General features: G+C 45.9%; 1 protein-coding gene across 1 annotated transcript in view; it reads right to left on the bottom strand.

Annotated features, from left to right (window-relative positions):
• Positions 1-15,643, bottom strand: part of LOC142578194 (cytochrome P450 2B1-like) — a 35,852-nt gene extending 20,209 nt beyond the window's left edge. Inside the window, exons 1-4 of the mRNA XM_075687596.1 lie at positions 15,426-15,643; positions 13,052-13,176; positions 11,821-11,927; positions 8,846-9,150 (exon numbers count right to left, since the gene is read on the bottom strand). Of these exons, the coding sequence (XP_075543711.1) occupies positions 8,846-9,150; positions 11,821-11,927; positions 13,052-13,176; positions 15,426-15,643 (755 nt within the window). The remainder of the gene's footprint in view (positions 1-8,845; positions 9,151-11,820; positions 11,928-13,051; positions 13,177-15,425) is intronic.
• Between the last annotated feature and the right edge of the window lie 7,990 nt (positions 15,644-23,633).

Here is a 23,633-nt window from a genome sequence, read left to right as displayed (position 1 = left end):
ATAATATGCGTAAATTTCCGAATCGCTCTGAGGCATGGATGAATCACGTGAATTAAACCTGCACAACTTGCACTCAGCGCAAGTTTGCGAAGAGTAGAACAGAAAAATGCGAAAGGAATAAAGAAATTTATATGCGCCAAAACACAGTGAATACGCAACTAAAATGTAGAATATAAAGCGCTTTGAATGGTTGATACAGAAGCTTTGAAGTATTGATTCAGACGAATCAATACCACTGCGCCATGATGCGCCCAAAATATTCAGCAACAGAAAAGCAAAAAGAAACAAAGTATTTCTGATGGCAATCATTCATTGTAAGGACCTGTATGAAGTGAAATGGACTTCTTTCGTACGTCACACATTGTCCCCCAAGGAAACGGAATGGTGAAAGAACGTTTCATTTTATAGTAGGTTCATTTTAGAGCCCAGATCTTAGGCAGCCCTTCCCTGGGTTGAGCGTCACCGCCGGTGTGAACGCGCGAACGCGCTCCTGCCACTGCTCGCGCGTTCGTAGTCGTCTTCCTGCACAGCTGACTCCGATGCCGCTCATCATGCCAACGTTCCCATACTGCCCCTCCCTCTGCGAAAGCGCTGACGGCATTGACCAATCGGTGCGGTAATTTCGGTCTCAGATTCTTTGCCACAATATATCTCGAAATAAAAGCACATATAAAGCTGCGCTCTAATTTCTCATTACGGGGTATCGTGATCGTCGTACGTTCTGTTTTGTTGTTGTTTTAGGTGGCTGCTGTCTCTTCTTCTTTATCCTTTTTTTTTCTATCTCTGTACATGAGATGACCTCGAAATAGCTTTTTCACCTTGTGACCTTCACCGGTGACACGTTGCGATGCGATGCCAGAGCGCGTTTTACTGCTAGAGTAAAGGAAGAGGAAATTATAACGAAATGAAGCGGAGGAAAGAGTATGACAAGCACTCTGAGTGAAGCAAACACTACAACAGAAACTGGTTTCTTGTTTGCCCTCTTTGAATCGCGCTATTTCAACTTTGATGAAACTGGACGAACTATAGACACCCCTGAGATGGCAGCCACGAGAATTCGGAAGCGAAAAGAACTCCTCGTAGCAATTTCATCCAGACACGTGGAACCGTAATTGCTGCAATCTCCATTCGCATATGTAAGCAGAAGTCTGAGCAGTACCTCTAGCATTTCCTTAATAATCGAACGCAGTCATAGGGCGCACGAAAGCGCTTGTGCAGAGGTATACCAGGCGCATTTATTTAAGTTATCTCTTTGAAGGAAGACGCACAGTGCGCGTGAATTGAGCTGAAAAAGAGAAATTTCCATCGCAAAGAAATATTGGTGCTTCTGCTGGTTATGAGATCAGAAAGCGTGAAGTATAGCAAAAGGTACACATCGACAGAATAACGGAGAGAGTGTGGCCATCGTTTGGTGCCAACTGTGGAAACCATGAGCCAGGGAAAAGGAAAAAAAGTAGCGTAAAGGAAGGAAGCAACTCAGGCGAAAGATAAGCAATGTGGAAAGTTGGGAAAGTTGGTGGTTAATCATCATACCTTGCTGGTGAAGCAGCGCACTGACAGGGACAAGGTGAAGACACACAGCGAGTGTCGTCTTTTCTCGTGTGCCTTCACCGTGTCTGCGTCAGTGCGCTGCTTCACCAGCAAGGTATGATGATCAGGCGAAAGAGCCCGCTGAGTGGAGGCTGTAAGTTGCCTTGAGTCAGTAAGCTTTTCTCTCGGGGCTGATCTTCGTACACGTGCACGTAAATGGCGTCGGAAGAGCGTGGTTAAATTACTTTAAAGTGAACTGAAGACGACGAAGGGATCCTATTGCTGAGTGTTTGTTCTCCGTCACCAGTATTTTCTGTTAATTCTCGCTTTCTTTCGGGGAACAGTGTTCCCTTCTCGATGGGAATGGAAGTGGAGCGCCATCCCACCTGATGTAGCGGTGTCCGCGTCGGCAGCCCTAAGGAAGCGGAACTGCCTCTCGAGCGACAGCGAGGCTACCTTCATAGACTCGACCGATAGCGACGACAGCTCCGACGACGACTACCTGACTGTACTGAGTCAGAAAGCAAAGCGGCGGATGTTTAGGGCCTCTGTGGACGCATCTACTATGAGGACTCCGCAGAGTTCGCCGAGGTACATTATCCTTTTCTTACCTGTGCTACCCTCCGACAACATGAGGTTCCTCAACAGGCAAGGTGCATCGGTTAAAGTCGAGAGACTGTTGCCAAATTGCATTGAGGACATCTGAGTGAACCCTCGGAAGAACGTTGTTGAGGTCGTCGCTCAAGCGTCGGCGTTAGATTTTCTGCAAGTGGTCACTGTCCTCGGTGGCATGAACGTTCATACCATCATCCCGATGGGAAAAGAGGCTACTGCAGGTGTGATATATGACATTGATCTGGCCATCTCAGGCGAGGATTTACCACTTTTGATAAAGCCTACCAATTATAGGGCCCAAATACTGCAGGTGGCCCATCTAGGAAATTCCAGGTGCATAAACATTGTCTTTAAAAGTGATTGCTTTCCGTCGCATGTGAAGGTAGGTTATTTCCGACATGCTTTCTGGGCCTTTGTTCCCAAGCCGCTTCAGTGCAGAAACTGCCAGAAATATGGTCACGTGAGCGTCGCCTGCGGAAAGTATGCGATATGTTCCCGCGGTGCAGCACAACACTCTGCAGGCAACTGCCAGTCAAAAATTTATAAGTGTCCGAACTGTGAAGGGCCCCACGACGCCTCATCAAAGGCATGTCCAAGAGTTAAGAGAGACCTCTTCATCTTAAAGAAAAGGGTGAGGGACCGGTCGACTCATCGTGAAGCAGCTGCTGACGTCAGGCAACGTTGTTCTCGTCGCAGACGCTCATCAAGGAATTACGCTTTCCGCACACAAAATACGCGTGCCGCAAAGTCTCTTGCTGTGGAATCCGCTCCAACCCCAGTGCAGAATGTGTCTAAACCGCGCATAGATAACGGAGAAGCTGAAAAGAATGCCGGGGATGAAGGATGGCCACCACTGCCAAGGATAAGCCCTGTGGAAAAACCTCAACAAGTAGGGGCACCACAATGCTCCCCCCTCACCTAGATGAGCTGACAGAGCATGACCGCCGAATTGTAACAATGGTCAACTCTTTGATAAATGCGATTCGCACGCTTGTGGGCAACTCGAATAGGCCAACAGATCGAAGCGAAGTGCAAGTGTTGGATGCCCTGAGCCCAGTGCTTGCAAATCTTGCGTAAGTACAATGGCTCTTCCACTGCCTTCACTCCGTGATGAAGTGCTCCGTGCCTTCACTCCGTGATGAAGTGCTCCGTGCCTTCACTCCGTGATGAAGTATTTCCAGTGGAATACGCCAATAGGTTTTTACGAACCACTTTCCTATAATGGTAACATGTGAACCGAACCTGTCAAAAGCGCTAAGACTCTCTGAATACGAAGCCTTTATGGCGTCGACGGGCGGACAATCCAGCAAAGTCATTGTTTACATCCGTACAGAACTAACTTACATTCCACACTTGGTATAGCCTCATAATGGAAACCAATACGTGTGTCTCCGCATTACAAAGAATAAAGTGGCTTCACCCTTATCGGCGCCTACATCTCATATAGTCGGTCTGACGGCGACTGACTGCGAGACATCCTGACGGTGACTTCTGGACCCTGGACTATCACGGGAGACTTTAATGCTCATCACTTGGCTTGGGGAAGCTCTAGAATAGATTCCAGTGGGCGGAAGCTTGTGGAATTTGCTTCTGACCACGAACTCAGCATTATGAACCATGACAGTACGACATACCTGCGTGGTTCGAACTATAGCAGTTGCTTAGATTTGACTTTGGTGTCACGGCAACTTGGTCAAAATGTTCGATGGTTCCCTGACATCGACACTCATGGCAGTGACCATATTCCCACCTACTTAAGAGTCACTGGATTTCGAAGCTTCTCCTTTTCTACTTCCCGACAAGTAATGTAGTCAACATATAAGGCAAATGTGGAAGAGGCATGCAAAAAGGATTTACCGGCACCATTGATAACCTTATTACAAGCGTACTGGAATCGTCTAAGTACACATTTACATCCACTAAAAACGTACGGATTTCGACATGGAACTTGTGCGACTTCGAACGATTCTCAGAAGAGCCGAGAGGCGTTACACGCGCACCAAGTCAATTTGTGACCTTAGAGCCGCTCGACGTATACAGAAGAAAATCCAACGTCGTATGGACAGTCTGGAGGAACAACGGTGGAAGATGTTCTGCGAATCACTTGACCCCCACAAGCCACTGTCTATCATATGGAGGACGGTGCGCGGCCTTTGCTCGTTTCCCCAGCAACGACACCCATTCTCAGCTCTAGCCCTCCATCAAGACCGCTCGCAGGTTGATATAGCCGAACATTTCTGTGTGAAGATTGCGGGTGGTGTGGTCACCATCAGTAGCACAATAGCGAAATTCTGGGTGAGGTTCCTGCAACAGGCTTCCCAGAATTAAATGTGTCCTTCTCACTTGAGGAATTGGACGCTGACCTGGCCACATGCAGGCGCTCATCGTCGTCAGGACCAGACGGCATCACCTACACTGCTTTATGCCACCTAGGTGAAGATGGCCGTAGTAGACTTCTGGAATGCTATAACCAGTCATGGAATGATGGCGTCGTTCCTGAGCGCTGGAAGTCCAGCCGCTTGATACCACTCCTGAAGCCTGGAAAGTCGACACTTGACCTAGCATCCTACCGACCCATTGCGCTGTCCAGCTGTGTTAGGAAGGTCATGGAAAGAATGATTCTCACACGCCTAGATGGGTATCTTGAGCACCACAACGTATACCCCGAGGCCATGGCTGGGTTTAGAAGAGGCCGCCCCTCTATTGACAACCTCATCAACCTCGTTTCGTCTGTACAAGAAAAATACCGCAAGAGTGTATCGATTACACTATTCCTCTATGTGAAAAGCGCCTATGATAATGTAACCCATGAAGCCATCCTTGATGCCCTGGAGAATAATGGAATTGGTGGACGCATGTTTCGGTGAATTCGGAGCTATCTTTTCAAAAGATCCTTTTTTGTGCACAGTGCAGATGGCCGAACCGCTGGCCATTACACTTGCCGTGGCGTCCCTCAAGGGGGGGGGGGGGGCTTCCTAGCCCTACGTTGTTCAACCTTGCAATCCTTGCACTTGCCGATGTTCTACCACATTCAGTAGACCTTTCCATATATGCTGACGATATAAGCATATGGTCATCGGCAGTTAAACGTCTCCAGGTGCGTGCATGGCTCCAAAAGGCAGTGACTCTAACATCATCGTACCTCCGTACTCAAGGCCTCAGCATTTCGACCGAGAAGTGCGCCTTAGTAACTTTTACCCACAAGCCCATGACCTGGTACCCCATTTCTATTGACCACCAACCAACTTCCTGCACAAGAACTCAGCGATTCCTAGGTGTTATTATCGACAGAGACCTTTCATGGAGCACCTACATCTCATACGTGAAGAATAGGCTTACTTCTATCACCCGTATACTAAGGTTTTTTTTCCAGTAAAACGTGGGGAACATCCGTGGCATCTATACTTCAACTATACAGGACGCTTTTCCTAGGATACTTGCGATGTAGCACACCAGTGCTGTCCAATGCTAACAGAACTAACATTTATGTCCTACAGAGGATTCAAGGCCAAGCCCTTCGTGCATGTCTGGGGCTAATTCTAAATGCTTCAACAGCAGCAACAATTGCCACCGCGAGAGACCACCCAATAATTACCTGTATAGCTATCAACGCACTCCGGGCGCATGTTCGCCATATATCCAGAGTCCCTGACCACCACCTCGCTCGCTTGCCTGAGAAAAGACCCAAGGCAGCGTTCTCCAGATCAGTTGCGGCTAAGCGTCACTCTTTGTCATTGAGGCACTCACCCGTAACAAGAAAGCCATTCCCTCTGTGGTGCTTGAAAAATCCTCCTGTGTACCTTTCTGTTCCAGGAATAGTGAAGAATGCTAGCCTGACCACCGCGACTCTCAAGTAGATCACATTGGGATTTGTGCATTGTTCATACGTTAACCGAATGGATGTTTGCACGGATGGTTCCATCTCGGAAAATTCGATGGGAGCCATTGCTATACCCTCTCAATCGATCGTGATCAAGCTTAAGACTTCACACGTAACGACATCTACAGGTTCCGAACTGGCCCCTTTTCGCGCTGCTGTCGAATACATTGAAAAAAAAAACCGCCCAACAAATGGGCAATATTTTGTGTTTCGAAAGCAACCCTCAAGAGCTTGCGAGGTTTACGACGTGGCAATTATGAACAGCTGGTGTTACAAATCAACGGAACTTACCATTGCGCTTCTGAACGAGAACATGATATGTTTCAGTGGCTGCCGCGACATTGTGGCCTCGTTGGTAATCACCTCGCCGATGACGCTGCACGACGTGCCGAGGCTGGTGCACCGACACTCCTTATACCTTTATCGAGGGTAGACGCTGCAAGAGAGCTTCGCAGTCTCGTTCGTGCCATCACGTTAAGTTACTGGCATACACCACAGAACTCTAAGTGTCGTTTATACAGCCTCGACCCATCACTGAAGCTTAAATTACCTGCAAACCTTTCAAGACGTGACGCAACACTGCTGTGTCGGCTGGGCGTAGGAGTAGCATTCACCAACTCCTAAAGCTATCGCATTGGAATGGCGGACTCACCAATGTGCGCTAAGTGCAAGTGTGAAGAGACCATCACTTATCTTATGTGCCTCTGTTTTCGCTTTGATAATCAACGTGAGAGTGTCCAGTGTGCCTTGAATAGACTGGATGACAGGCCATTTACGGAAGCAAAGATCTTGGGAGCCTGGCCTCACAGTTCATTAGCCCAGAAAGCAGTTCGAGCGCTTCTTCACTACCTGAAGGCAACAGAGTTGAGTGCCCGAGTATAGACATCCTTCACCTAACTTAGTGAATGTGAAAGTGATGTATAGACTCCCGTTTTCTCTCTCTACTTCATTCCCGATTCTCCTCCCCACGTGTAGGGTAGCAAACTGGAGTCAATCTGGTTAACCTCCCTGCCTTTCCTTCTTTCTCTCTCTCTACTTTAAAGTACCGAATCGTAATTATCAATCAAGACTAAGAAGTCCGAAAAGTAATATTTTATGCTGCGCTACGTTGGGGAAAATATAGCTATTAAAAGACAAGGGTGAACCCACAGGACGTCGTCTCTGCTCTCGGTCTATGTCCGTTTTGTTTCTGCCTGTCATCTAATAAAGTGAAAAATAGAACGGATGAAGAGCTAGAAAATACTTTGTCTACATCGTCTGACTATTGTTTTCTTTTTTTTTACGCTTCGACTCAGACTTCATATATGTATTGTTTTCCTTTTTTACGCTCTACCGTAGACATAATTATTTAATTCAATTACGTTCAACTTTTAAGAAAGCTCCCTGAAAAGAATAACTGGTAAAAATCTGAGTGAACAGTCCGACGAGACCCATAATTCCCCCCTAACTGGGGATTCACAAGGAAGTAAAAAATGCAAGGACAATACAGGCATATGGAGCAGAAGGAATGGAAAGGTCAACCAAGCGTCAACGCTAAAGAAGACATAGGTCAACGTATATGGTAGCTCGCAGGATTCGATGAATAAGCATTGGTTGTATATTTCTAGTCTGTCTCTTTCTCATGATCAATATTCACTCCTTTCATATCTTATTCGAACCCTAGTTCACGTGCACTTGCGCATACCTTGTTTTCTTTTTCGTCGACCTTTGGTTGTCCCTTTCTTACTTTTTTTTTGCAATGAGGCCAGGCTAGCCGATCCCGGAGATAGTGCAGTTTTTAATGCAATGTGGTTATTGTTCTACTATAATGGTACTAATTACGCCCCTGCCGTTATTTTAGCACTCTGTGACTCACGTACGCGTCTTGCCTCCCTGTGACCTACATTTTGATATCTTTTGCGACTCAGAAACATTCCGTAAAAGGCGTCCCAACGTGCGAGCAGTCAGGCGATGGGAGATGCCCGCCGCATAGGCCACAGTACCCACCGCAGATACGTGCAAACTTTGTATGGCGGTGATGTTGTATTCCACCACGTGTGACAACATGTAGCATTTGCATCGTGTCGTGCCACGTGCCAAGGAATGTGACATGTGGGCCGCCTCGTAGTCTCGATACCTGTTCTTACTCTAGGGTACGGGTTATCGCGCCTCCTCGCAAAGTACGAATCATAGAGCTACGCACGCTGCTGCAACCCGGCAACGTCGGGCACAGCAGACAGCAGTGCAGAGAGCATCACAAGTTGCAGCTCGTCGCAGACGCTGGGCGGACAGTTCAATTCCTTCTCGTGACGACGAGTATGTTTGAATAAATGTGTGCCAACTGAAACACTTCTTTCCGTATACTCAGTATTTGCGGTTACCGTCCTCAACTAGTTTACGACGGTCTCCCACGGGGGCCGCTCCTCCGGCCTACGCTGTGACTGTGTAGCGCGTGCCGTGCCGACCTGCGTCTTTTCTTTTTGTCTATGATAAATCATAAACATACGGCCCATCTGAGGGGGTGCTATAACGAAAAATGCACTACTCGTGGAAACGGAGCGGTGGCATCCTTTGTCATTGTTCGGGCAAAACACGGCACGCGCCTTCTTTTGCTGTTTGATTGCGAGATGGCGCCACTGTTTCGTTCTTGCAAATTCCTCGTGAAAGGATATAGGCAGGTAAAAAGTAACATTCAAAGTACCAGGTAAAAAGAAACATGCGTGTTAGAGACTTCATCCAGGGATGTTGGCTATGATGCAATTGACCTTAATAAAAAATATAGCCGGCGAATTTGTGCATCAAAGGAGGAAAGAGAACTTGAAAGAGAACGAAACCAAGCACCTTGTGTATTCGATGAATTCTGAGAGCTTGGATTTGATGACGGTGCGCCGCTTTGAAGGCAGCCAACTGATGACGTTGCGCACAAACGAGGGCAGAAATTCGACCGTGCTGCCAGCCCGAATCGCCTTGAACAGCTCTCTGAGCAGCTCGTCCAGGTAACGGCGGCGCGGGTGCTCAAACGGGTACCGACTGCCGTACACCAGCGCCGCGATGTTGTTCGAGGTGCTCGGGAAGATGTACTCCTGGATTGCGAGGGGCGCTCCCTTGGCTTCGGCGATCTTCTCCACCAGGCACTGACACTCTTTCTGCAGTGCACGACGGTAGTCGAACAAAAAAAGAAGAAAAACAGAAAAGGAAAACAAAACAAAACAATTACGGCAGAAGCCATCCTCGACGATTATCTAAGTCAGTGCGAAGCATTTCTCCCCCTGCACGTCGCGCAAGGCGCGAACGAACTAATGTCCTCCCGGCGAAACTCTCGCTCGAGGACCACCACATTCGTGGGCCGCGACACCCTGACGACGTACGATCGGAATCGGGGGAGGGGAGACGCAGACGCTACGAGCGGCGCAGAATTTGTCATCAACAAACTGCTATTTGAAAGTACGCGTCTACGGCCTGAAGTGGCGGTGCTCCAATAGGCGCCGCTTGGTGTTGGCGGCCCGTTTGGCGAACGTCGTCAGGGTGGGCTTCTCTTCTTGTCCGCGCTCCCCGATCACCCGCATCTCTTCGGCGTCTCACATCCAATTAGGCAACGAAATGCTTCGCATTTAGAAATTATGCAGAAGCTGCACTCAGGTTGTCTAAGTATGCGTAAGCATACACCTAAATCTCAGTTGGCCCAAGCGCAAGTTTCAGGTTGGCTCATCCCCAAATTTCAATAGCCCGAACCCCAAATTTCAGTTGGCACAAACCCAAATTTTATGTTGGCCCACCATGGCTATGGTGTTGGGCTGCTAAGCACGAGGTCGCGGGATCGAATCCCGGCCAAGGAAGCCGCATTTAGATTATGGCAAAATGCGAAAACACTCGTGCTCTTAGATTAGGTGCCCGTTGAAGAGCTCCATGTGGTCCAAATTGGTCCGGAGTCGCCCATTAAGGCGTACCCCGTAATCAGATCGTGATTTTTGCACGTAAAAGCCGATGATTTTATTAAGTTGATCCATCCTCCAATTGAGCTTGGCCCGCTCCAAAATTTCAAGTTGGCCCATCTAGTTAGCCTTGCCCCAAATTTAAGTAGGCCCACCCCTACTCTATCCTAGCATTTTCTCTATGGGTGCATAGGGTCATGATGAGTAGATTTTAGTGAAGTGAAAGGAGGAGAAGTGGACCTGGAGAGCGTGTCTTCAGCCTGCTAGTCCTGACTGCGCAAAGGGAAACTGGGAAATACAGGCAAAGGTAGGAGGCAGGTGATTATGTTATGGTACAATTAGCTACTATGTACACGTCGTCCAATATGCGGTTGTGTACTGTAGACGCAATACATGCAAGTGTAATCTTGTCCACACAAGAAGTACAAGAGTGACTTTATGGCAAGATGACCACAATCAACAGGGCGGATACATATGCTTACATAGGGCATGTGTACCCATATGGGTATTCTGCTTGATCATCTTTTTTAATGCGATAGTGTGGAGGGCGCTGTCTCAAAGAAAATCCTGTGTCGGCGCCGGCGTCTGCGGTCAAGAAAATCATTCCGACGGACACATATTCTATACGGCAATAAAGTTGTTCTTCTATCACTAAAGTTGCTCATACCTTGCCTACGTTAACTACAAAGTTATTCCTCGAAATCTTGAGAAGGCAGCCCACAAACAAACGTCATAAAACAAAACACTGACAGCGAATGCCTTTTATGTTAAATTTTCTCAGACTTGAATATCAGAAGTGCGAAAGATTAACAGAAGATGGGCCTACGCAAGAGCCCACGTTTCTATCAGAAAGCTCGCCTTCGTGTATAGATTTCGCCCCCAGCGTTTATCTTTTCGGTTTCAATTGTTCCGTATGACTTAGAAAGCTACCAGTCATCTACATTTGCAGTGTTATAACAATTGAATGTCTTCGGAAATTGCGTATTCTTGTGCAGATACAAGGCATTATACTTTTCGTGTGAGAGAGTTCACTGGGGTACCCACCAAAGAATGCTTACACATGAAAACGATCCTGTGTTGTAGCGCAGAGCCTTGACTTAGGGACGGGACAGACAGGAGGCAAGACAACGTATGACGGACCATGGATGACTGCATTGCGCTAGTCATCCAGCGCTAGTCAGCCACATAGATTGTGCTAAGCTGCCCCATTGGAGAGCTGGTCAGCCATATGTCATATTTACCTATAGTCGTCTATAGAAAGTAAACCACATGCTCTGTGTTTTCTAACGCTAGTCAGTAACCGGGCTTGTTCCGTCTTGTCGTAGTGGCATAGGCCTGGTCAGCCATGTGCCATACTGCGCTGTCCGTTCAGGGCTAGTCGGCCACACAGCTGGCGCTAGTGAGCCATACGTCGTTTCCAATAGTCGGCCTGCGCTGCGCAACCATATTGTTACTGCTACAATAAATCTTTGGTTTGCGCTACTTGGTTCATTCTTTCAGTATAGACAGGGCAACACGAAGGCGCACGTAAATAGGACGGGCGCGGACTCCCAACTATACTTCGGAATAACAAAACAGGCACAATACCAATATACATCTATGAGACAGGTGCCACCCATGTTTCCGAAAAGGTGGGGGAAAACGTAGTCACAACTGTGAATATATCATAGCTAAATTCCTTTCCGCAGTACCCATTGCCACACCAAGTGAGACGGGGCAGCAACACGCAACTTAAGCAAATTGCCATGCTCTATCAGCAGCTCATATATGCATTGGGGCAGCGTGTAATTCCAAAGTTCGTTTTGCCATGACGATGTAGTTAACACTGAAGACTGCAAATATATCGCTACGCGAATAACCGTATTGAACATGCTCGGTGCTTGCCTTGACGTGTTCCTCCATGGAGGTCTTGCCGAATCCCATATCGCGCAAGACATGTAAGCAGAACCTTCTGTTGTCCATCCAGGTATCGCCATTCATCGTCGCCACACCTGGTCAAAAAGATCATACACAACATAAATTTTTTTTTGTTCTGTTGTGTAACGTACTGCTGGTGTTAGGACGGGAATTCCTGCAGTCAAGCCTGTTTTATTGAGGTCGCAACAAAGTTGGTATGGTCGAAAGCTTGGCTCTTCTGCTTACAAGGCGAGTTCTCGAGACTACCGGAAACTCCGTCATGTGTTTTTCGTATCATAGGGCATCCTAGAGTGATGCTTTTTCAACAGGGGTTGAATTTAGGGGCATACTGTAAAACGGTGTGAAAAGAGACACTTAAGCAAAAGATTAGGAACATGACATCCGCAATATGTCCTAATAACGAAAGCTTTCTTAGTGTTAGACAACAGTAAATGCAAACGGTGTCCGGCCCTTTTTGCGCCACCGAAGAGCGCAGGGTGTTTGCTGGAAAACCAAATGCAGCCATAATGGGTAGATGACCTCTCGCTTTCGTTGTGCGCCACAACACATTAGCACGGTGCTGGCAGTGCCGATCGGTGGCGTAAAAAGTGCCGGCGGCCATGCGCTCCATGTATCGAGTTTCGATCGCCAAGCACTGTACAGTGTGCATAGCGGGCCTCTTTATTTGCATATTACGACCTGCCTATGTTTGGGGTCGTTTCTTTCGTTCCTGTTCTGCAGTTGTCTGACTTTTCTGAAGGGGTGCCATTCACGACCGAAAGGGTCTTCTGAAGCCTGTTTTATATCCGCCTGATGATGTCAACAGCGTATTTCACATGCCATTGTTGCACACAGCACCTATTCTCAGTTATTTAGTATATGCGACTGCCCTTGTTACTGTCGAAAGAACCCTAGCTGACACTTTTTGGCGCCTCCATATCGCTTGTTGTTAAACGCATGTCTCACGAATCCTGTGTGTACTGTGAGCAAATGTAGCGCAACTGCTTCAATGAAACGCCCCAGTCGACCGAAGCTGATTAGATATTCATGAGCTTTAGCTGTGCGAAAGGGTGCAGGATGTGTGGACCGCAAGGAGTGCGTTCGCAGCAAGTCGGTAGCTGAACAAAACGGCCCTAAACTGACCCTAGGCTAAGTGCAAAAGGACAAGAAAGCTTCGATTTGAAGTGAGGATATTAAGGCAAGGTAGCGCCACTCTTACCTCCATATATTTGTCCCCTGAAAAGCCAGTTCTGGGGACGGTACAGGACCTCTTTCTTCGTGAGAAACATTTTTATTGATGGGAAGTCGTTCAGTATGACCATGTCTGCTGAACCGGTGCTTATTCTGCAAGAAGGCAAAGACGGTGCTCTTGGCAGCGATACAAATTTATATCGCCCGATTTGCGAATTATTAACGAAGGATGAACCCGTTACATTGATTGCCCGAAGATTCGTGATGCTAGGTGTGTATAGATGCAACTTTCTGTGTTTTTAGCCTGGCAACTTCAACAGAAGGTTCTGCGCCTAGCACCCACATAATTTCGCTCAAATCTCGCAGCATGTTTTTTTCTTGCGCTAGTTGCACGTGGGAATGTGCACTGAGGCGGAGCCCAAGAGCATGCATGTCGGTGACACCATTTGTTAAAGATCCTGTCGCTATGCTATCGCTATGCTATCGCATGCTATCGCTATGCTATCGCATTCTATCGCAAGCCCTTTTCAGTCGCAATTTTATGCATAGGGCCTTAAGTTTTCCTTTTTTTTAAAAGTCGCTACTTCTTATCGACACCTCGACTACGTTCTACTTGAGGGATTGTAATCTGTCACCTATGATTCTGTAACGAGTAGAAAATAATGTAGCAAATGGAAAGGAAAGTGCAATAAAAGATAGCTTGCTGCCGATGGGAGTTGAACGAACAACCTCCGCATTACGCGTGCGTTGTTGTGCCAATTCTTCTAAGGCAACGGCTATCAATTCGTCCACTGATTCGGGTAGTTTGTGCACGCATCCACAAAAACACATCCGCGAGAACAAAATGGCGTCCAGAAACTGAAGAGAAATGTTTCGGCTCTCACTACGCTACGGATGCATTTGCCACTATAGCGAGATCCATCATGCTCTCTAGAGCAATTTTGGAGAACGTCGAGGGCAATATCTGCTGCGTCTGACATGGAATGACCCAGCAGTGATCAAAGGGTTAAAAGCGACCGCAAAAAAATAAATAATTAAAAATACACATTGTACAGCTTCCTAGATTTTTAATAATATCGTGCGATCGCCAAGGGCACAGCATTTTCGTACCTCATAACGTGGAGAAGCAACAAGCTCGGCAACAGTACGCAGAAGCATCGTTTGCGACGCGCTTCCTTTTAGGGGCGCATGCGTCTTTCCTTTCTTCTTTGTGAGGCCTCATGATTCACGGTCAGATAAATAACATCCGGTGCTGATAAATTACCCAGATTTTTTTTCATCTTAGTTCTATGGCGAATGTGCATATCTAGACTATGAAAGTGGAAAGCGCATCGCAGATGACACATCTTAGTCATGCATGTATCTACATTACGCCGTATTCTGCATCAGACCGCTTTTTTTTCTAAACAGGACTGCGCAGATAATTCTGGCAGGGCGTGTATCCTCCTGAAGTGAACAGCGCATAGCAGACAATGCTCGAGCTGAAGTAAGCTTTGCGCCTGTACTCGCGAAATCGTCGATCCCGCCACTTCTCGTTGTTAGGAGGCGCTGACATGCCGTGCGGTCGACGCTTGCTCGGTATCATAAAATATATCGTGGTTTCACCTGGAAAGCTAAGCCTCTATTGCGATAGCAAGTTGTTAGAGATCTTTACGAAGTAATGATAGTAGCTTTATATCGCCGTATATGGTCGTAAAGACGTGCTTAATAACTAAATTAACAAGCATGATGTCCCGCGCACGGCTAACACGAGCACATCTCACTCGACGACCGCAGACCCTCACTGTCAAAACGGAGGCATGAGGAAGAGCAGTAACAGCCAGCAAATTGACCTTCATGCTGCCTCTTCTTTCAACGTGTACAAAGTGAAGATAATGCCGCGCGTACGAAGACTTCGGCGCACCTATAGAGTCGGTACCCACCGCTGATCGCTTAGAAGATTAGGCCCACGCGGCCGCGCTGAGCCGCCGCTGGAGTAGAACGTCCTCCACCCCTCCCCTTGATGTCTTGCGCACGATGCAAGACCGCACGCCACCTCCCCGAATTCCTCTGTTATGCACGCGAGGTCGAGCCGCCATCTTTCTCGCCTTGCTTTCCGCACGCGTTCACTCGCACACACTGCATGCGGTGCGCGGCGGTGATGTTGCAGCATCATGTCTACGGTGAAGGCGACTCTGACAACGATGGCGAAAATGCCATCGTCACTGTCACGGAGGCATGAGGAAGAGCAGTAGCAGCCAGCAAATTCACCTTCATGCTGCCTCTTCTTTCAACGTGTACAAAGGGAATGAAGGGTGCGTATAGTTACTATCCCAATAAAATCTGGGAGGCTGCACATGCGACACCACAATGGAGGACTGTCGACGCAAGGTAGCCTTTTGAAGGAAGTGACGCGAGCGCACCTGTACATGGGTCCGTACTGCTTGGCCCACTTCATCGCCTGGTTGCAGTGGAAGTCCTCGTGCGTGAACTGCACGTGGCCCACGAGTGGTCGACCGGGCGGACCTGGTGGCAGACGTGTGCCACGTGGCATGCTCCTGCCGCGTAGCCAACTCCGCGTGACCAGGTAAAGCAGAGACGCCGCCAGCAGGCTGCCCGCGAGCGTGAGCCAGTCCATCATTGTCGTGCGTCCACGAGTTACGGCTCCGCAACGTAATCTTAAGAATTTATATCACCGTCTCTGTCGCAAAGACAGAAATAGAGAGGGAGAAAGAAATAATAAAGTCAGAGCAGGGTGCTCAACCAGACGCACGTTCGTTTGGCAGTCGTGATCTCGGTGAAGGGGTAAGAGTTTACACACGACGATCTTCACTCGATCGGACACTAAGCCACGTGGCGGCGATATGCCTTTTAAGAGTGATCTAGTTTAAAGAGAGGAGTACTGTAATGAAAACTGGAGAGGTTTGCCTGGCGTCACGTACAGCATGTCACACCAGGTGGTTGCGACGATAAATAAAATGATATACACAGGGCGTTTGACATTTAACAGTGCATGTAGCTGTATAGAGGCCAGGACGCATTGCTGTTTGTAGACATAATATACAGCTCCGGAAATGAGCCCAGGTTCGTTTATTTTTCTTTCATGCTCTTGATCCCATTTTACCAGTGCATGAGAGCAAAAAGAATGTGCACCTCACCCCCCCCCCCCTATTGTTTACCTCACTTTCTTTTTCTTCTTTGTGGTCTTAAGCGTTTCCGCGATGTCATTTGGCTCATTAATAGATTACTCAATAAATAAATAAATAAATAAATAAATAAATAAATAAATAAATAAATAAATAAATAAATGCGTTAAAACACCTTGGGAAAAATCTTCTCACGATGACTGTCGATATGAATGTGATTGCTTTCAAGCAATGTAGAAGCACTCAGTATTGCTGTAGGTACCTTTATTTAGATTCAATACTTTCTGAAGGAACAAAGACTTCCCTAAACGTGGCCTCTCAAACGTAGCGAGTTTTATCCCGCTGACACTGCAGAATTCGTTTTCACCATATCTGGCTTTGGATGCACTACGGCGTGAATGCATAGTCTTTTTCAGGCGCAAAAGTAATTTTTGTTTTCAGCTAGAAGAGCGCGTGTTCTCATTTTTATCAGTAAATTGCTGCTGCCACGCGACGCTGCTCACGTGCCAAGTGTCTCAAGCCGTTGGCTTGCACAATGATGCTTTAACCTTTTTCCCACCAAGGGCCGGCGAGGCTAGTCGTTTAAATATGTAACGCTCCTACACCGATGACATGCTGGCTTAGTCTGAAGTAAAACCAATCCCTGCACACCCTCAAGTTCCAACGATCTCCACAAAGGGAGAAAATGAACCGGGTGCGTTGCAGCCTGATGCGCGTAAATGGAGAAACTGTAATTTGGTCGGATACTTTAATTCGTATATTTATATAGCTTTTTGCTGTCCTTCAACTCAAGTATACGACGTAAGTTTCCTATAGCCCATCCTGCCTCGTAAACAACTACGGAGCTAACGCGATTATGTCGTGCTGCAATATGAGCAAGAGGAGTTAACCGCCTCGAAGATTGCCACCTTTGCGGACTCCCGCGCTGTCCTTAGCAGATTACAACGCAGTCAGATTGATTATCCAGTTGTGCTCAGCATTACTGATTCTGCAAAGAAAATTTCATCAGGTGGGGTATCTGTCGTTGCCCATTGGCTACCTTGATACCTATAGATCGTCGGAAATGAAGGAGCTGCTCGGCTGGCTTCAACTTGTGCTCATCGCGACTGTGCGCCGTGTTCGCGGTCGAGGCTTGCCTAGTCGAGCATGAGCACAACTACTGAAGCTAAAAGTTGGCTGTGTGAACGTGGGCGAATTTTATACAGACAAGGACGTGTAGCCAGCCCGTCGTGTACCTCTTGCGGTTGCTGCGATACACTTCAGCACCTTATGTTGGAGCGTCCCACTTTCAGTGCGCAGAGCATGCCGATGGAGAGAGACTAACACCTCCTAGGCCTGCGGTGTACCATGCTCGACGAATGTTTGTACCCGAGTAGTGGTTGCACGTCTGGACACGATCAGGCTTATTTCGCTCTTCTTTTTTTTTATTGGAATGAATAATAGGAGAAGTTGGCGGCTCTATGGTGGCACCGGCTACTCTTTGTTACTTGGCACCGGAAACAAATTTGCGTAATAAGGGAGAATAATGACACAAAATATGCCACTCAATATTACACCAGATTAATGAAAACTACACAGTCTAACAGTACATGAATCGCAAAGTTTTGTGCATGAGTTCAGTGCACAATGGCATATATAAAGACAGATATGATATGCACCACAACACATGTAATTACACTGCAAGCACGGAACACAATGCCACAGTGCGTAAAAATCAAGATCACCACATAAATCAATCTTTAACCTAGAACAACACCCATATCACTCATTTAGCTTATTAGGATCAACTGAAACTTAATATTTCTCCAGAATTTTAGTGTCCTCGAAAAGCTTCTTCAAAGCAAGAATTGCTCTATTCTGAAGGCGCGCAGTTGGCCATGGACCATGTATCTTTCTTAGAGTGAATTATCTTCTAAAAGCAACAAATTTGCTTCCAATACCCTTCGTTGTGGATCGTATTTAGTGCACTTGAGGAGGAGATGATACACATCTGCGTCTAGATGGCCACAAGAACACTGCGGACTAGGGCACGTTTCATCCTATATAAGAAGTGTCTCGTAAATGCAGTACCGAGCCGCCTCCGGTGCACCAATTTTTCAAATTTTCTGTTATCTTTTAGATTTTCCGGCATTGATAGGCTTATACATGGGTCTATAAGGTATAACTCCAAGTTCTTAGATTGCTGATCAAACCTGGTACCTTTGCTGAGATGACAGGAAATCTGTCTCAGGATTAGACGGACTTAACTGCGCAGTAGTGGAAGATTGATTGTTTCTGCGTTATTGTGCGCCTGATTCTCAGCTGCGGCTGCTGCAGTATTACCAGAAATATTGCACTGCCCAGATACCCACTGAAATGCAATTACATGGTTCATTGTGCTTGCTTTTGTATGTTATTGGAGTGTCTCATACAATAGCAAGGTCTTCAGTCTTCTTTTTATTCCTCTGTAGTAATGTGAGAGCGGCTTGCGAATCGCTAAAAATAATAAATTGTTGCGCATGCTTTTCTGATGTTATGAAACACAAAGCGCACAGGATTGCAAACAGTTTTGCCACGGTGGAAGATGCCTCTCGGGATAACTTGAATGATTGCGCTAGCGCTAAATGTAGAATGACGAATGCTGAAGTCGAGGGATTTTTATGACACGAACCGTCTGTACACACGTGGGTGTAGTGGGGATATAATGAGTTGCTGTGCGGCTACCATGTACATGTCTCTCACATATATCCCGTCGACCGATAATTCTATTTCAGGACTTGTTAACATACAAGGAGGGTAACTAACATCCACTCTACATAATTCAAATCTTGGTAATAATGCTTTATGTTCGTGAACAACATCATAAATTTAGCTTTCGTTTCGGTCGGTAAGCGCGAGGTTTAATGGGTGCTTCTCGGCTTGGGTTAAGATGCGATAACTATGTCAGCATGTTTCAAACGTTCGTATGAACCAAAATGGTGGCTGACGAGCTTCAGAAATTACTAGATAACTCGAGGTAGCCTGCGGAGCCCTAAGAAACACAGCCCTTGCGCTCTCCTTACCCTTTTAACAATGAACTAACTTGGGTTCACGTTTGTAACTCAGCTACTATTTCTTCTATTTAACATTTTTTAGTAGCACTTCCTCGATTGACAGTGTCATCATTCTAGTGTCATCTGTAGAAGAGCAAAAATCTTGGAAGCGATCATCTGTAGCACTCTTTCTTGACGTGAAAGGCGCTTACGACAACGTTTCCCATAAAACCAGTCTAGACGCACTTTTGAGAATCGAACTTGGAGGGCGGGTATATCAATGGATCAGAAACTACTTGACACAAATGTCCTTGTTCGTACGTACGGAAGATGGTCCAACTACAGACAACTACACATGGCGACGTGTTCCCCAAGGCGGTGTTCTAAGCCCTATTCTTTTCAACCTCGCGCTTCTTGAGCTGGCCGAACCACTACCGGAAACAGTGAGTATTTCAATCTACACCTACGACATCTGCATCTGGACGTCAGCGGGCACTCGCCTGCAGGTTCGCGCAAGGCTATAGAAAGCAGCAACACAGGCACCTGACTATCTTCACACACAAGGCCTTACCATCTCAACAGAAAAATGTGCGTGAGTCGCTTTTACGCGAAAAGCGATGTCTCGTTATCCAGTATGCATCAATGGCCAGCGTATCTCCTACAAGAGAAATCATCGGTTTTTGGGTGTCATTGTTGGCCGCGACCTCTCTTGGAGCCCTCAGATTACCCATTTGAAGAAGAAGCTAACATCTATTGTTTAAGTTTTCTACGAGTTCGTCGCTGGCAAAACATGGGGATCGAGCACTTTTTATCAGATTCCTACAGTACGATTCTACGCTCGGCGACGGCCGCGGCAGGCAGCTCGAACGCTTCCCCCGGCCTAAAGTGTTACCTTACGTCTTCGCAGGCTTGGCGACCGTGGATGCTGTTTTTTTGACATCAGGGAACTAGATCTTGGCCCCTCAACAGGTTGGCCAATAGCCGTACACCGAAGACAAGTGCCGAGGGAATACATCACTACCGCTCAAACATCCCGCGGTTTCCGCCCCCCTCATTCTGTGCTCGGCGACGTCAGTGGCAGGAAGCTGGGACGCTTCACCCAGCCTAAAGTGTTACCTTCCGTATTCGCAGGCTGGTAGATTATACTTTTTTACTATTGCGCAAAATAGCATTCAAATAGCATTGCTGCTGCCTCTGCCGTCGCACGAAATATGTTTGTATATATCTTCTAATGACATGCTCACAAGATTCGGTGATGCGTAATGATCTTTGTGGCACTTGCGTCAAACGTTTTAGACAAACAGCAATCATTGACATGCGCCAAGTGTGAGGCATGTTTCTATGTAGGAAAGTGTTCGGGAGTGACATTAAAGGCGTTTAAGCAAATGAATGCGTAGTTGCAGAATGGCTGGCAATGCAGTTCCTGTGAAAATCCTGACCATGGCAGGTCGTCAAATGACGATTGTAAGACAAGGGAAGAGCCGAGCAGTGTTTATAAACTGAGCAACCTTCAGAAAATGCTAACCACTTTGCTGCCCCTTTCCGAGAAAATGGAATCAGTACTAGGAATGAAACAAACCATTGATAGCATTGAGAGTTCTGTGCAAATGCTCTCTGATAAACATGATGAATTTGCAACGCGGTTGAACAAGCAAAACCAGGCGATAAATAATCTTCAGAAAAGGGCGACTGAAATAGAAGTGGGAAATCCAAGGGAAGAAATATCTCGGTTGAAGAAATAGCTAAATGAACGTCGGCAATATGGTAGACGACAGACCCTAAAAGTTCACGGTATTCAAGTAACAACAAATGAGAATTTATTGGCCATAGTAAAGCCTTTGGGTGAGCCACTGGGGCTACAGGAATTTACTGACTCTGACATTGATAGTATTCATAGGTTGCCCTCAAGCCCCAATCGTGTGCCACCCATCATCATTCGTTTTGCCACTTGCAATATTAAAGCGCAACGGAAAGCTAATGCTAAGCTACTGAGAGAAAGACAGTCGGATGTCAATTTTCTTGAAAACTTCACACCGCTACATAAGAAGTTTATTTATCTTGCACTTTCAAAGGCAATGAAAAGAGGCTACCAGTTCGTTTGGGAAGATCGCCGAACAGTACTCACACACAAGAAACCAGGAAACTACGCAATTAAACTTGTACTCAGAGCGATCTCGAGAAGATGGTAGAAGTGTTCTGGCCAACATAATTTGCTGGATTTTTCGATAAACTTTTTAATACCATGGAGGGTTCGATGTAGAGTAAAGATTACTTTAACCAGTACGTAAGGCAGAATGCGTGGACATACAATGCGTTTTATATGCAACATTTTAATGCACGTAGTTTGAAAACCAGGGGAAGAAATTGAATGCTAATTGGAAAAGATGTCACTGAAGTTTGATGTACTATAAGTCACTGAAACATGGTTTGCGAGTTATAGGGATGTCTATTTGTTCAATGGCTACAGGGAATTTAGTGTATTTCGTAGGTCGGAAAAGAGTGGTGGTGTCACATTTTACATAAGGGACGACATTGATTGCTCTGTGGAAATGGAATACTCGGTGATTTCAAATGACTAGGAAATCATTACAATATCTTTTTGCAACGCTTACCTAATTGCTACATACAGGCCTTCATCGGGAATTGCCAGGCGCTTCTTTGAATATCTTAATCATGTTCTTGCGTATCTGTCAACTTTGCGAAAAAAAATTATAGTAATGGTGACATAAATATTAACCTTATGTCAAAACAGCCCTGCAGAAAGAGCTTAATCTCGTACTTCTGGTTTTTGTTGCGAAAATCTCGTAAAATGTGCTACATGAATAACTGTTGCCAACGAGGCAATGCTAGATATTTGTTATACAAATGGTGTGGAAAACAATATAGCCTCTGGGATACTGTCTATCGTTGTTAGTGATCATTTGCCTGCATTTTGTATTTTAGGAGAAACAGCAAGGAAGAAAAATTATGATAAATGCCATAAATTCAGAAGAATAGATGATTCTAAAATAGATGTGTTCAAGCAGATCGTGCTTGATGCAGACTGGTCCAAAGTCCTGAACGGAGATTGCTCTTCGGTGCGTTTTTCTAGATTTTACGAAAATATACTGGACTTAAACCACCATCCTTTCCCAGTAGTTATACGAAAATAAAAGGTAATGAAACCATCGATGACCACCTTCAATTTATGAACAAATACAACACAGGAACAAGCTGTTTCAAGAGTTCTTGAGACTCAAAGAACGCCATAAATTTATTGAATATGAAAGGTATTGTAATAAACCTAAACAAGGAAATCAGAAAGGCAAAAGACAACTTTCACGGTAATAAATTTGATGGCGTTGACAATTCCGGGAAATATGAAATATATATAATAAAATATCATTCAAAGCCCACTCATTAAATGAAATTAAATGAAATTAAATTTGCCGGCAAAGCTATCACAGGTCGAGACCTTTTCAAGAAAATTAATAAGCATTTTCTAACTTGCGGCAGGAAATAAAATATAATACGATAAACGTTGACCCAAGCACTTATATAAACATAAATTGTTCGGATAATTGACACCTGATGCCTACTAGCGAATTCAAAATAATTAGCACAATTGAGTCTAATAATAGTAAAACTGCAGCTGGTCCCGACGAAATTAAGGTTGGTCCGATCAAAGCTGTAGCGTCAACGATTTCAATTCTACTGCCGCACTTTTGTAACTGCATTCTAAAAGACGTATACTTTCCCGATAAATTAAAAGTAGCACGCCTAACTCCTCTGCACAAAGGTGGAAAAACAGATGACTTAGGAAACTGTCGTCCTATCTCCATTCTAAATATATTCTCAAAAGTAACTGAACTCGTTATATTTACAAGAATTACTGACTTTCTAGCAAAACACAACTTGACAGTACCCCAACAGTTTGGATTTCAAAAAACAAGTCCACTGAGCTAGCGCTACTAGGCATTAAAGAAAAATTAGTTGAGGCCATTGAAAAGAAACAGTTTACAGTGGCAATATTTTTAGATATTAAGAAAGCGTTTGGCTCAGTTACTCACCCTATATTATTAAATAAGCTACCCTGCTACGGCTTAAGGGGCCAGGCTTATCAGTTAATCGAAAGTTATCTAGAAACTCGCAAACAGTACGTGATTATAAACAGCTATTCTTCAGATCACAACATAATTACAAAGGTAGTGCCACAAGGCTCGATATTAGGTCCCATTTTATTTCTTTTATATGGTAATGACTTCTGCAACATATCCCCATACTGAGGAGATAGCACTTTTCGCGAACGATACAAATGTATTTTTTCATAGTAAGAATTTGGAACAGGAACATTTGGAATTGGAACATTTGTGTCGGGTGCTTCCCAGGTCATTTCTTGTGTCTATCTTTGCGACTCTTATGTCAAAGTCATAAACTGTTGACGCCATAAACTGCTCACTTTATTTCCTTCTCTTGCATTTCCCTCTCGTTCCCC

The sequence above is a fragment of the Dermacentor variabilis genome, chromosome 4, assembly GCF_050947875.1.
Source record: "Dermacentor variabilis isolate Ectoservices chromosome 4, ASM5094787v1, whole genome shotgun sequence".
NCBI classification, from domain to species: domain Eukaryota; kingdom Metazoa; phylum Arthropoda; class Arachnida; order Ixodida; family Ixodidae; genus Dermacentor; species Dermacentor variabilis.
Note: the sequence above shows the minus strand (reverse complement) of the source record. Positions and strands in the feature narration are given on the sequence as shown.